Consider the following 14,923-nt stretch of genomic DNA (forward strand, 5'->3'; position numbering starts at 1 on the left):
GTCGATAACTCTGCTGAATATATCTTCTAACAGAGTGAGCAAGATAGACATTTCGTGATTAGTAGTTTCTTCTCATTCAGTTTCACTGTTATCTTGAAGGCCGCAAGAACTGATAACCTGATACTTCCCTCATGCATCATGGACATAAAGCAAAATTAGGGGATGATTTTTCTTTTTTCTCGAAAAGATAAACAAATGTATCAGTATAAAGTTTTTTCTTGGTGTTGAGAACTTCTTCTTAGTGGTTTGTTGTATAACGTTAATGGCTCCCTTCATTTAGATATATACCATATTTATCGTTGCACACAAATCAAAATATTTGAGAAAATTTCTGTGATTAAAATGATTTTATTTAGTTTCATTAGTGTCTTTCAACTCAATTGGTGGGATGCTTGTAGAGATAGTTTTAGCTTGGCCATATTTTTGTTGGCGTGCTAATCTTGAATACGTCTCTCTAGGATGCAGTGCACTGCATTCTGGTGGTGGAAACCCAAAACTTCTATGGCAAGTTTCTGGTCCAGTTACGCACTTTGTTTGTAACTTTTGTACTTTGTTTCTTCTCAAGGTGTTAACATAGACGGGGGCTGAAGGATTTGGACAGATCATGTTCCAATGTCTAAGCATTAATTACGGTGGTATATCATATTAAATGTTTTTAGACCTCTTCCATGGCTGACTTGTTGTTTCTTGTCTCAATTGTTTCCCTTTTTCTCTTGAAGATCAGAAGACTTGAGTAAGTGCATTCAACAGGATTTCTGCATAGAGGCATAAAACCTTCCTTTCTTCGCATCTTGGCCATAAAGAAAATCCGGTGATGAGCTTTTTTTCCCTTAGAAAATATATAATAAAATATTTGTTTTCAGTGTTAATCAATTACTTCAAGATTTTCTTGCCAGCATTTTTCTTTCTTGGTTGTGTTTAGCTTAGCATTCTCAACTCTGTTACATAGTCTACATAGTCGACTTTGGATTAACGAAAAGGATAGCCTGATGCAGCCACCAATTATTATAACTGGTTTACCTTGCCGATCTTATTTTTCTTGTATTGCTGTTCTCACTGGTCCGTCATCTCTCGATGTTTATTGCTTGTTATGTCTGTAGTCTGTTTTGTGCTTGACCTGTTTATTGAAGATGTCAGTGAATTAATACAAATTTTCCTTACATTTAGCTCTCTAATCATTTTAGATCGTATTAAACTCCTCGTTTAATAGTTCAACATTGAGAATGATGTACTGTTTTTAACTTTTAGTTTTAGTCGTATGAGTACATTCAAGTGATATTTCTACAAGTATCCCCCATTATTTTGAAAGCTAACCAACGCATTAACTGTTTGGGGCCAATCGTATTAGAACAATAATAATTTTCTTATGGAATGCAGTTACCAAAATTGGAATATTTCAGTTACTATTAATGCGATTCGACCTTAATTCTCTCTGACATGTTGATATCATGATGACTGCTCTGCTCATTGAAGAACACTATCTATTTTCTCCTTTGTGGTAAACCGTTAAAAGGCAAAGGCCTTGTTTAATGGTAGAATGTTGTTAGTGACTAATCACGGATGAAGGGTCTTATTTGGGATTTATGTCGAGGATGGTTGGAAGAGGAGTTAATCATGGGTTTATAAGTAATGAATATATCTCGATTGGTACGAGACCTTTTGGAAAAATCAAAGGTAAAGCCACGAGAGCTTATGCTCAAAGTGGACAATATCATACAATAGTGGAGGTTCGTGATTTCTAACATGGTATCAGAATCATAATCATGCCCTTAACCTAGTCATGTCAATAAAATCCTGAAATGTCGAACAAAGAAATTGTGAGAAGTTGTAGTCAAAAGTGACTCTAAGTGTTGAAAAAATGGTGTACTTTGTTCAAGGGCTCCAGAGAAGGGGTCGAACCTCAATTAAGGGGAGGCTATTCGAGGGTTCCATAGGCCTCATGGGAGGCTCTATGGTGTACTTTGTTCGAGGGGAGGATTGTTGGAAGAGGAGTACCACATCGGCTAATTAAGGAGTAAAAAATACATCTTTATTGGTACGAGACCTTTTGAGAAAACAAAAAATAATGTCACGAGAGCTTATCAATATATACTATTGTGAAAGTTCATCATTCCAAATAATTTATAATATGAAATGCTTCTATTCAGGGAGCTTTTTCTCCAAGCTTATCTCTGATAGCTTCCGACAGGAAACATTTTTTTTTTTTTTTTTTTTTTTTAATACGAGGGAATCATGGTACATCTTGGTACCCTGAATTTTCTTAAAGAAAAAAATCCATTAGAACCACATATTCCTTATGGCCTTGGTCCGACAAGTTTTATTTGTTTATGTTGATATGAACTAAATTTGTGACATGGTTAGCTCTCAAATCTTCTTGAATCACGACGTAGTCCTCCTATTAAAAGATATTTAACGGTGAAAATGGTTACCATTTCACTTCTTAGGTTTAGTCGTGTGAAAACTTCTATTTATTCTGAATATTGACAATACTTTGTTTGTACATGAAGGTGATGTTTTTTGATGCAAGTGACGGATGACAAGGTTAACTGATGCATAATGTAGTATGAGTGGTTTCATTAATTGATTATGATTCTGGGTGGAAGCAGGCTCTTTCTGACGATGGATGGCCACTTCAAGTTTCTCCCCTGCATTATACCCTAAGGTGAGAATCATCTTTCTTTCTTTCTTTCTTTCTTTCTTTATCTCCTGCAATACTATCTTCATGTGATTTTCCACCCCTGATTTTATTCTTTAATCGGAAGAGGATTAAAAAAAAAAAAAAAGATGGAGGGAGAAGGGGAGGAGGAGGAGAGAGAACGGAAAGAGAGAGAAGATATATTTTTAAAAATGTATATTAAAAAAATAAGAAGAAGGAGAACTACCATTTAGTTTTTAAAAGTTAATTTTGATGTGGCTATTATAAGTTTAAATAAATAAGAAACAAAATAGTAATAAATAGTGGACTTAATTTTAAAGGTCCATTTACTGTTTTTGTTGTTCATAAAAAAAAAACAGAGTGTTTTGGTATATAGATCTGTTTTTTTGTTTTATGCTTTTAAAAAATATTTTTTGAGTTTTTTTTGTTTCAAGAGAAGTAGTTTTCTTAAATTTCCTCTCTCTAAATTTACTTTCACTACAACTTTTCTTTATTTTTCACATTTATTTTTATTTCTTTAATGTATTGTCTATTCTCAACTGTACTTGTCTTTCTCTAGATTTATATTTTATTTAACCATTTTCTCTCTAAAATTGATCTATTTCCCTGTAACTTAACTAATTTTCTTTTATCAATGAACCAAAATTTGGGACCAAATGGAATACGACCTGAATTTTGAAAATAAGGATTTAAACCCCTTAATTAACCAATGTAGGACTCCTCTCCCAAAAATTCTCAACAATCCTCCTCTCCTCGAACAAAGTACACCATAAAGCCTCCCCTGAGGCCTATGAATCGTTCGAACAGCCTCCCCTTAATCGAGACTCTACTCCTTTAGAGCCCTTTGTTCCACACTTCAGTTACTTTTGACTACACCTTTGAGGCTCACAGCTTCTTTGTTAGACATTTTAGGATGACTAAGTTAAGGGCATAACTTTATACCATGTTAGGAATCACAAACCCTCCACAATAGTATGATATTGTCCACTTTGAGCATAAGCTCTCATGGTTTTGCTTTTGATTTCCTCAAAATGTTTCATATCAGTGGAGATATATTCCTTATAAACATATAATTAACCCTTAATTAGCGGATGCATGACTCCTCTTCCAACAATCCTCAACATCTCCCTCTTTAGTCTCTTGTGATTCTTTCTCCTTTTGTGTTGGGGTAAGTACACCAGATGTTGAAGCAAGCAAAAGGTTATACATCCATTGTTTCAAATTTTGGGGTTTTTTTAAAAAGAATTGAAAACCAAAACTAATTATTAAGAATTATATGATTTTTTTTTTTATAGAACAGAAAAGAAAATGGCATGGTTCTCAAACGGCATTATTGATTCAAAATTGCCAAGATTTCAATAACTAGGACTGGCCATACTAATGATAAAATCCCAAAAATAAAAATGAAGAACACACCCACAGAAAGCAAAAGCCCTCTGTTTGTTTATATCGTATCCCCGAAGTCACTGAAAACAACCCAATCCCACTCTCCAATCCCATTTCCCCTTTTTCCTAAATCTGCTCATTCTTCTCCAATAATTATCAATTCCTTCACTTCCCAACTTTCTTAAACCCAAATTAACAAGTTGGGCTTCATTTATATATATATATATATGACTGAAGTCGACTTTCAGCCTTAAAAAGGCTTAATTTATAAATGAATAATTGTCATTATTTTCCTCAAAATTCTCTCTTTAGCTTGTCCCAACTAATTCATTATCAAATTACAAGTCCCTCCCATATATATTTATTTATTTATGTATTCTGGTTTAACATCTTTTTTTTATCCATAGGCGTCAACTATTTGAATTGATAGTTACTAACCATGTTAACAAAAAAATATATTTTTTTTCTGATAAATTTTACCGTTGACATATTTGGGTTGAAGAGATTTTCGTTGGGTGTTTTGTATGAATCTTCCTAGGAAGCGATATGTAGTGAGTGGTATGTTGAGTATTGTCTTTAGTCTTAGAAACAAATAAGAGAATACCTAAACTTTCAGCTGTGGAATTAGATTCTAAATGGACACCGGGGAAACGTAACTAGGAATCAACTGTTTAGAAATTGAACTAAAAAGTTTGCCTTTATTGTTATCTTAACATAGTGATTAAGAATCTTAGAATTGTGTTTTTACTATTTATGAATTGAATTGCGTTTCAATGGTGAAATTCCTTTGGGTTGCTTGGCTCCACAAATTGGTCAGCACCAAAATTACTTGTCATTTGCCAACTCCTCTTTTGGAGGATCTTTATTAGTGTACACCTCCTGCCAATAGTGCCAAATCTCTCCCGAGTTGAAAGCCCAAAATAAATACCGTGAAATTACTAATGGGAACCCAGAAAGGGCCTCAAAATTGGAGTTTCGAGACACATTTCATAATATATTCTAATAATAATGAAACAAAGAAAGAAATAATTAAATGTTTGACAGTAGGAAAAAGGTAAAATGTATCCCATCTGCGTTTGTTCACTGGATGCGACAATTAAAGAAAGCCAAACCACTTTTAAATTTCCCTTTGCAAAAGAAGATATTACAAACAAATGCATTAAATCAGGGAGGGGGGAGTGACGTGAAAGTCCTTGGAGGAAATTTTGTGGGAAGTTGGAATTTGGGGAAGTCAAGATTTGGATCTGAATAAAAGAAAAACAAAAAACACAGAAGCAATCCCCTCCTAATTTGATGAACAAGAAGCAGCAGCAGACATGGAAATAATAAATGCGAAATAACTGGTGGGATTTTTGGTTATAAAGTTTCAATAAAATCTATATATATTCTCTGTCTTTTATTTTTATTTATTTGTCCATCTCTCTCTTTCTCTAGATTTCTCAGAAATTACAGAAGAGGTGTCTGTCTGTTCCGGAGATTCGATTCAATCGGCCATCTTTTTCCACTGCTCCTCGGGATTCAGATTCACTCTTTCTCTTCCTCAAAATATAATGTTTCAGATTTTGAAGGTATTTCCAACTTTATTTTTACCCATTTTTCTAATCTCTCTTTTATTTCTTCCTTCCTTCTTCACTTCGTTTTATTTTATTTTGAGACCTACTTCCAAATTTATAATAATTGCATAAATAATCCGAGAAAAGAAGACGACTTTTCCCCCAGGCGGCCTTCCCTTCATTTCAATTCCACTGGGAGCTTCTCTTTTTGCCGATGGCTTCCTGGGGTCTTATTCTTTCTTGCAGAACTAAAAAGAAAAGAAAAGAAAAGAAAAGAAAAGAAAAGAAAAGTTGTGAGTTTCTGTGTTTTTGTTTTTCATTTTCTTTATTTATTTATTTTGCTGTCCCCAGGTAGCTGCAGTCATTAAATTTTGTTCCCCTCTTACTCCCTTTACTTTTCTGAAAAGAATTTCAGATTGTTCCTAGATTTCTTTTGGTTTGTCCAAATTTGAACCTATACAGATTTTGCTTAAATGGGAGGGTTGCCTGCTTTTATTGTTTTAAGTAGTTTGTCTATGTATCACAAATTTCAGATATCTTTATTAGAAATATAGAATATTAGATTAGATCAATAATGGTGTCTGTGCTTCATTGGACTGGTTTTTGAGTGTATGAAGAGATTCTTCCTTGGAGCTCTGAGCTGTACGTGGGTATGCTCTCAGTATATTAAAAGAGTTCCTTTATATGGAAATCGGAAGAATGGGATCTGCTTTTTCTATCTACATCTCATTATCAAACAATAATAAAAGCAGTTTTTTACATTAATAATTTCTGTTGTTTGTCCTCTCCTCTCATCATCCATGGAGATGGAGGTGATGATTTCTGCTACAGTTCTTGTCTCATGTGCAGAAAAGCCCTCGTCTTTAAAATGAAAAAAATCTTTTTTTTTCTTCTTCATTTTGCCTGTTAGTGAAAGCTTGTATGTGTACCGATAAGAAGATATGATTATGTTTCAGTCCTTTAAAAACATATGTTAAATGAAATTAAATGGTAAAGAAACTAAAAGCTTGCAGTTGATATCTGAAGCAGGATAGGAAGTGATATTGAGAAGAACGGTGTGTTGGGTTAATGGAGGGGGAGACATTGTCATCAGGAGGAATGGGGAATGGAAGGCAGATGGATGGGAAAATGGCTCAGACATTTCAGAAGAATTTCGTTCAAGTTCAGAACATTTTGGATCAAAACAGATTGCTGATCAATGAAATTAACCAAAATCACGAGTCCAAAATGCCCGACAACCTCGCCAGAAACGTGGGCTTGATTCGCGAGCTTAACAACAACATCAGAAGGGTTGTTGATTTGTACGCCCATCTCTCCGCTTCCTTCACCAAATCTATGGAGGCTTCCTCCGAAGGAAACTCCGCCGCCAAGCCTGGCCACAAGCGCAACCGCCCTCCGCCGTAGCCCATTTATATATTACTACCCTCCCCTCTCCCTTTTTCTTCATTCTTTGCTTACAGCGATAATTTCCCAGATTCTGTGTTTCCAATTCTAAACCAAAATTCACCATATATTTGTCTTCTCTTCGGTTTTTCCTTTCTTGAGTCTCTCTCTGTCTGTTGGGGAAACATTGTGAAGTAGTAAGGTAGTAAGGTAGTGTGCAGGTACTCCATTGGGGTTCTCCCACCAGCACAAACCTCCTTTTGTTGCTGCTTTTTTGCTCAGAACTTACCTGTTCCGTGATTTCATTTTTCTTTTGAAGAATTAAATTAAGCCCTTTTTAAAAAAAAAAAAAAAAAAAAAAAAAAAATTTAAAGTTGCATACATTTCTCATCTTGGTCTTTGTGAAGATGCCATGGGTTGAATGATGGCAGCTTTGGAGGGTCTTTTTGGTTCACAGCCACACACCCACCACAAGAACAGAATCTCAGATAAGGGATAATCATCTTTTTGACCCTACCTCATTTAACTCACATTCATATTCATATAAATCAATATATCTTAATCATAAAATGGAAAAGATATTTCAATCCTACTGAACTAAGTAAGAGAATCAAGCTTAATTTATCTTTGGATGGTGATAAAATTTGGGTGGATAATCGAGAGGTGTGATATTTCATTTATTTTTAAAGTTATATTTACTCGCACCTAATTATTGTAACATTTGACCTTCTCTATATAATACTATGTTTGTATTTGTATAGTAAACTTGAGAAAGGTAGCAAGAAGAGCCTTTGTATTTTTTTTAGTCAATAACTAAGTTTCTTTATAATTTTATTTAGTTTAGAATAATGTTATTGGACTTCATTGATTTTAGTCGTGGAATAATTTAAATCCAAAACAAGTGTTATTGAGATTTCAGTCAAGATTATATGGATCTCACTTTTGATTTTCTTTCATATTTATAATCTATATTATAATGATCTTATCGAATAATTTATTAAATTCATGATAAGCTCATTTTTTAGAAAAAATATATTATAGGTTAAAAAAACACCCACAACACACACCAAAATATACTTGTGTAAAGATAGAGACAAACAAGTAAAACAGTGACACCCAACAACATGACATAGGGACCCAAAGCTTTTCTCACTCAGCTTCTCCATACTTATCCCCTCCTCTTCTAAGTTCTTAGGTTCCTAGTTTTAAATATGATTAAAATGAATGGAATCCCAAATCAAAAGTGGACCCATAATTCATGAAGGCCCACAAGAACAACATTGATTGATTGATTGATTGCAAGAGTCATGGAGATTTGAATTTGTTTTTGCAATAATGTTGGGGTGTATGAGCTAACGCTACTCCATATATTTCCATGATCCAATGGGCTGTTTATTGACTACAAGGAACCATCCAATCCAATTGCTGCAGTTATTTGAAACTTATGATATCAACCTTTTTTTTATTTATTTATTTTTATTACAACAAATCACTAAATAATCTATCATCTACTCCCACAAACATTCTCACTACAAAACATGAGACTAAAATCATGAAGAAAAACATATCAAATCATTTAAAACATTAGTTTTTGAAGAATCTCTATGTAATAGCCTAAGTCCCATTGTTAATATATATCGTCTTTTTTGGACTTTCTCTTTCAGTCTCTCGCTCAAGGTTTTAAAACGAGTCTGCTAGAAGGTTTCAACACCCTTATCAAGAATGTTTCGTTCCTCTCTTCAACCGATATGAGATCTCACAATCTATGATGGCACTTGGAATAAACAACTCTACCCTACTCCCCTACTCAAGGCCCAAAAAAGACAATATCGACTATTACACTCTGAAACATGTAGAAAGAAATTTTCAATGGGTTCATACCAACCAAAATTTAATACTATTTCTTTAATTTGGGGTGGGGTTTGAAGTTTTCTTTTAAATTTATTTTTATTTTATGTGATAACTTGCGTAACAATCCATATATAACTTTTCACCTAATGTATGTGGACCATAAGTTTATTCACATACATCTCAGAGGTCAAAGAAACAAGTAGACAGAGATTTTTCTTTTTATTTTTATTTTTTATTTATCCAGTCAACTCAATTGCTTTATATATTACATACAGTATAATAAAACGTTTGAAAATAATAATAAAAAATTATAAATTAAAAATTATGAAGTTTTAATCGCTCCTACTTATCCATAGTCAAAGAATGGCACAAGCATATTGAGTCTAATCTATTTAATTCTTTTGGATCGGAAACGGCCACTGCCATCCAAATGTCAAATCCAATTCCGATCAAAGCGTAACAAAGAGATGAACAATCAACCAAAACAAAACAAAACAAATAGTATTCACAAAACTTTGGAGAAACAGCACAAATTCAGCGCTAATCTAATCTGTATGTTCATCATAAAACATCCAACAACAACTATAAAGCTGAAAAAACAGAGTATTCGATACCTTGAACACGAAGCTCCACCGCAGATTAGTTTAATGGCAGAAACATTCACCTATAGCTCCATTTTTGGATTCTTCCTCGACAGATGCTCCTTAAGAACATCCATTACAGCCCCAAAATCCGCCTTCACTTCCACCGGCGGGTTTGCAAATCGGCACTCCATGCCCTGGATTGCTCTCGAATGGTAATCGATCTTGGATTGAGTGAATTTCAGACCATGAGCAGTGCTTACTACCACCGTCCGATCACTGCCTTTGATCACGCCCCTGTTTCTCAGCTTAATCAGAGCCGTTAACGCCACTCCCGTGTGAGGGCAAATGAACATTCCCGTCGAATCAGCCTGAGCTGTTGCGTCCATTAGTTCCTCCTCCGTCGCTTCTTCCACGATTCCGCCGGAATTTTTCAAAGCAAACACGGCTCTGTCAATGGAAACCGGATCCCCAATCTGTATTGCAGAAGCGAAAGTGGTGCTCGCCTTCAATGGCGAGAACTCTTTCCAGCCAGATTTGTAATACAAGTAAAGCGGATTTGCATTTGCCGCTTGAGCACAAACCAGCCGTGGAATCTTGTCCACAAGACCTAATTCTTTGCACATTTGGAAGCCTTTGTAAAACGCATATATATTCCCTAGGTTTCCCCCTGGTATGATTACCCAATCTGGCACTTCCCAATCGAACTGTTGAAGGATTTCAATGGCCGCCGTCTTTTGCCCTTCCAGTCTCAAACTATTGAGCGAATTCGCCAGATAAATCGGAAGCTCCGCCGTGATTTCCCTGATTAATTTCATACATCCGTCGAAATCGGTGTCCATGCTTAAGACGAAAGCGCCGTTTGCAATCGGCTGAACTAATTGTGCCATGGAAATCTTATCGGCCGGGAGGAAGACAATGGACGGAATTCCTGCGGCGGCGCAATAAGCAGAGAGAGCGGCGGAGGTGTCTCCAGTGGAGGCGCAGCCGACACCGACGACCGGGCGATTCATTTTCCGGAGGCGGTTGACTTGGCTGACCAAAACAGTCATTCCAAGGTCTTTAAAACTGCCGGTGTGGCTAATCCCGCAATGTTTGACCCACAGATCGTTCATGCCTAGAAACTCCTTCCCAAAACGCTCCGCCCAGAAGAGATTCGAATTTCCTTCGAAGGCGCTAACGATGTCGCTGGAGTCAATCTCCGGCAGCACCCACTCTTTCTTGCTCCACACGCCGGAACCGTACGGCCAGGTCGTCTTCCCTACACGCGAATCGAACAGATTCCGCCAATACGCTCCATCGAACTCCTTCAACGCTTCCATGTTGTGCTGAACGTCGAGCAGCCCGCCGGATTGGCTCCGATAAACGATTTCGTCGAGCGAGTACCATTCGGATGAATCAAAGCCAGAACCAAACGGCACATACTTCGCAGAGAAATTACGGCCGCCGTCGCCAGCAACGGAACGACTGCGATGAGAGTCATCTTGGATATCGACACAAGCGAACTGCGGATTCTGAACTCCGAGCGGCAAGGAAGAGTCGAGAACAGGGGAGGCGGTAGAGTCGGAGGTGGCGGAGGGGCAGGCGATGGTGAAAGGGGGGGAAGAATTCCGGCGAAGGGGGCGTCGGAAGAGAGAAGAGGGTTTGGGAGAGAGAGAGGTATTGAAAGAGAAGAGGGAGGAGTCCATTTTGAGGGGGGAGGTTGAGACGGCGGCAGCCGGAAGAGATACAAAATTGTGGTGTCGAAAGAAGAGAGGAAGGGCGCATTTTATTATACGCCTCAAGCCTCAAACTCATCCTTACCTTCATTTGTGTCACGATTTACAGGTGGCATATATTCAAATTTTAAAATAATTATTTATCCTTTTTGGGGGAACGTTAACCTAAAACCTAAAATAAATATACTAATTGTAACACAACAGTGGAGTTGGGAATTTGTAGCTGGAGCATTTAATTCAACCAATTATTCCACTTAATTTAAGCAATCTTACTAATTAAATTACCGTTATAGCTCAAATTTTGTTACAAAAATAAAATTTGAACTTTTAAAGGGTGAAATTGTCTTTCTACCTTTACTACAAAAACATTAAAAAAATAATAATAATAATCAATAATCTCTATCTCTATCTTATTTCTGGTTTTCTTTTCAAAATCGGTCAAAAACATCATTTTCTTTTCGAGAAGGTGTTAGAATTGATATATTTGTTGGCTTTGATACCAGTTGTTAGGATCGCTCACGATCAAAATGAACATAAAGAACAGAAGAGAGAAAATTCAAAGAGGAATATTGTTCAACCAGATAGAACACAGAACTAAGAAAACTATATTTTGAGAGGTTGATATATATATGGTTTCAATTTACAAGTATTGCTTCCAAAGATATAATCTAACAAATATATGTCTATCAAATCTTTACCAAATATCTACTATATATATACACGAAATATCATTCAAATATATCTCTACTAAATTTAGGTATCTGGCTCAATTAAGAGGAACAAGAAGAGATTTCTTTGTTTTATCGTACAGACATCTCTTATATTACAAGTATCTCTAATGATGTTGTGGATGGTCTCCGAGAAGAAGAAAGGTTTGAAGGAGCAAAAGAGTGATAATGCACGGCAAATTCTACCTAAAAGCTTACATACCCATGACCTGATGAACAAGATGAAGGTCAAGCATGAGGGAATCAAGGTGGGAGATAGAAGATGAGAAGGAGAGCTGGTATAAGCTTTGGGCCCTTGAAAGATTTCCTTCCATGCCTCTTCCAATCCCGCTAAAAAAAATCTTGTATCAATAAAAATAGTATCCATTCCAAGGTTCTAAACAGTTATTCGTCAAATTTCAATTGTGCATATCTAGTGGGTTATGCAACTTAGTTGATTCAAGGCTCGTAAAGTTGGGACTCGAAAAACTATTGCATGGACTGACCTTACAGAACTCTAAACCCTATCAATTGAATATAGAAAGAAGCGTACCTGAATTTTAGATCCAAAAAGTTGCAATTGCTTATCAATTCTTCTATCAACATCAATGTCATCATTCTTCATTCTTTCCATATCCTTAGTGTTAAAAATTGTTGGGAGGAAGTCACACATTCGCTAATTAAGGAGATGATCATAGATTTATAAGTAATGCATTTCCATTATCGATGGACAAATATTCTTATCTGCAGATCTATTCAATCCTGGAATCAAACTTGCTATTAATGTGAGTATTTCCGTCTCCATAGTAGGATCTGCAGCTCAAATTAATAGCCAACAAATCAAAATTGGAATTGGCTCAATTTGTCGAATTAGAAGCCTTTGCGCAATTCGCTTCTGATCTCAATATAGCTATACATAATCAATTGGTAAGAGATCAACGATTACGTGAGTTGCTCAAACTATCTCAATCAGCCCCTATCACAGTTGAAGAACAGAACTATTAGTACGAAACATTTTGAAAAAATTAAAAGCATAAAAACTAATACTCACAGAAATAATATTATACCATCGTAGACGACAACGATTCCTAATACATAATGTTCTATATCAATTGCTTCAATAAGAAAAAGAATATTTCATTCGGCTTTCAAACTTAAAAATATTTCTAAGTTCTATCATTTTTCGGTATCCATTTAGTACATTCTGCAAAATAAAAATTCCTAAGTCGAACTTGGAAATGAAAAGAAGAAAAAACAAAAACAAAAGGCACGTGTGTGAGAACTCAGAAAGGAAATCCAAAAAAGCACATGCAAAATCAACCCCCTATTCATTACAATTTACATATAGAAAAAGTAATGTCTTTTCACCCTTCATATTACATGCAATTGCAGCAAAGGCGGATGATTTTTTTTTTTTTTTTTTTTTCCACCTAATAAATATTTTTTGTTTTTAATTATTTTGACCTAAGTATATATTTTTTCCACTTGATTCTCATACCAACTCCATCCAATTTAAAAATTCATATGTTTTTATCATGTTTCTACATCCCTTCTTTTCTAAATATTCTTAATTCCTCATCATCCTTTAAATTCACTTTTTTAGAATAAAGCGACAAAGAATTAGATCTAAATTTAACTTTTTTAAAGAAATTTTGAAAAAAAAAAAAAAGTTCAACTGTTAATCTACACCTTGAAAAATAAATGTTTATGAGACCTTTATGCTTATGTTAGCAAATGACACCTACAATTGTTAAACAACTGTATTACCCATCATCAAAATGAAATGAAAAAAATATTTTATAGCTGTCTCTCAAATATCATTAATTAAATATTTAAGTTTTAAGAAATTGAATTCTCAATTTTGTTTTAATAAAAAAATTTATTATGATTGCGTGAACCATATTTCAACCATACATATCATTTTTAAAATTAGGCATAAGTTCTTTGCTGATCAGGAAATTTATGTCCCTTCACTCTAAATTACCTCAAATAAACAGAAACTTGAAACGGCGAGGAGGGCCTATTTGGAAAGTTCATTAATAGCATAACATTGAGCATGTACATCTATTCCAAAAGAATAAGTAAATAATCATCCATCTCAAAGCTTAAAATCTATCCATATGATTATTAGAATCAACCTAAACAAAAGAAACACGAAAGCTGAGATAATAAGAATTTGTTTGGAAGACTTTTTAAGTACTTAAAAACATTTCTTTTTCGAAATTTGACCCACTTTTTTAATCACCAAAAAAATCATTTCAAACATGTCCGAAAGAAGGATAAGAACCTCAATCGTGCTAACATTTCAAGGCCCAGGAAATAACCTCAGTATGCATCATTCGTTCTAAGATGCTCGATTGAAATCATTCCGTTGTACAAAAAACGGCTTAGAGATGGGAATATAGAATAAATGGATAGCGTTCTACTACCATCAAGTATAAATGAATGATAAAACCAAGTAAATAAAGCAATAGATGCTAAAGAGAGGGTGATATATGAATGAAAAACACACCTTTTCAACAGACATGGTGTATTTAACGTGCTTCTCAGCTACCAGTTCCCCCATCCATCAAATGCCAAGTAGCTTGAATTACTACCTTCGGGGCAAACTATAACAGGGCAAACTCTGTAAGAGTGATTGGTTAGGAAGTAAATGTATATACCACAATAAATAAAAAGGCTTGTTTAGATTTGAATTGCATTCCCATCATCGGTAAAGATGAAAAACTGTTGTGTTTTACAACCTTAACTAGAATTCAGCATTAGAGGAAACTTCATTTCCGAGAGTTGTAAACTTACATAACCAAAACAAGGGTTTGGTTGTGCATTGTTCTGGACCTGGTTTCACGTGATGTTGCATCAACCACCGAGGAATTAGCGTTTGCCATTCTCAGTTCTCATACTTCCGCCATGAATGCATAGCACGCCAGCTCCATCTACTGCAGATATGATTACCGAAGACTAACAAACCAGAATCTCAAACATCTTTGCGCAGGGCAAGGTTATAAAATTCACAGCATACAACAGTGCCTTTTTCACCTGTGCTATTGCCTTGAACGATAGTCAGATCACCAGAAAGCATCTTTAA

At 35.3% G+C, this 14,923-nt stretch overlaps 2 protein-coding genes across 7 annotated transcripts; one reads left to right on the top strand and one right to left on the bottom strand.

The window, feature by feature from the left end:
* Window positions 1-561: 561 nt before the first annotated feature.
* On the top strand, window positions 562-7,231 carry LOC111493668 (protein ELF4-LIKE 3-like). Of its 4 annotated transcripts, XM_023143465.1 has the most exons (5): window positions 562-635; window positions 720-811; window positions 2,508-2,662; window positions 5,477-5,610; window positions 6,625-7,231. In XM_023143465.1, the coding sequence occupies exon 5, from the start codon at window positions 6,664-6,666 to the stop codon at window positions 6,997-6,999; it is 336 nt and encodes a 111-aa protein (XP_022999233.1). In that variant the 5' UTR covers window positions 562-635; window positions 720-811; window positions 2,508-2,662; window positions 5,477-5,610; window positions 6,625-6,663; the 3' UTR covers window positions 7,000-7,231. The 4 variants fall into 4 exon arrangements, with proteins under 4 accessions (XP_022999233.1, XP_022999234.1, XP_022999235.1 ...); XM_023143466.1 differs by lacking the exons at window positions 562-635; window positions 720-811 and having other exon boundaries at window positions 2,229-2,662; XM_023143467.1 differs by lacking the exons at window positions 562-635; window positions 720-811; window positions 2,508-2,662 and adding an exon at window positions 5,207-5,385 and having other exon boundaries at window positions 6,622-7,231.
* Window positions 7,232-8,050: 819 nt separating this feature from the next.
* LOC111493658 (threonine synthase, chloroplastic-like) lies at window positions 8,051-11,307 on the bottom strand. 3 transcript variants are annotated; one of them, XR_002720042.1, is made up of 2 exons: window positions 9,444-11,307; window positions 8,051-8,403 (listed from the first exon to the last, which is right to left on the bottom strand). XR_002720042.1 is itself a non-coding variant. In XM_023143444.1 (1 exon), exon 1 carries the CDS (start codon window positions 11,096-11,098, stop codon window positions 9,494-9,496), a length of 1,605 nt encoding a protein of 534 aa, XP_022999212.1. In that variant the 5' UTR covers window positions 11,099-11,306; the 3' UTR covers window positions 9,197-9,493. The 3 variants fall into 3 exon arrangements, 1 of the variants encoding a protein (XP_022999212.1); XR_002720041.1 differs by having other exon boundaries at window positions 8,051-8,433; XM_023143444.1 differs by lacking the exon at window positions 8,051-8,403 and having other exon boundaries at window positions 9,197-11,306.
* Between the last annotated feature and the right edge of the window lie 3,616 nt (window positions 11,308-14,923).

Source organism: Cucurbita maxima, unplaced genomic scaffold (genome assembly GCF_002738345.1).
Source record: "Cucurbita maxima cultivar Rimu unplaced genomic scaffold, Cmax_1.0 Cma_Scf00019, whole genome shotgun sequence".
Taxonomy (NCBI): domain Eukaryota; kingdom Viridiplantae; phylum Streptophyta; class Magnoliopsida; order Cucurbitales; family Cucurbitaceae; genus Cucurbita; species Cucurbita maxima.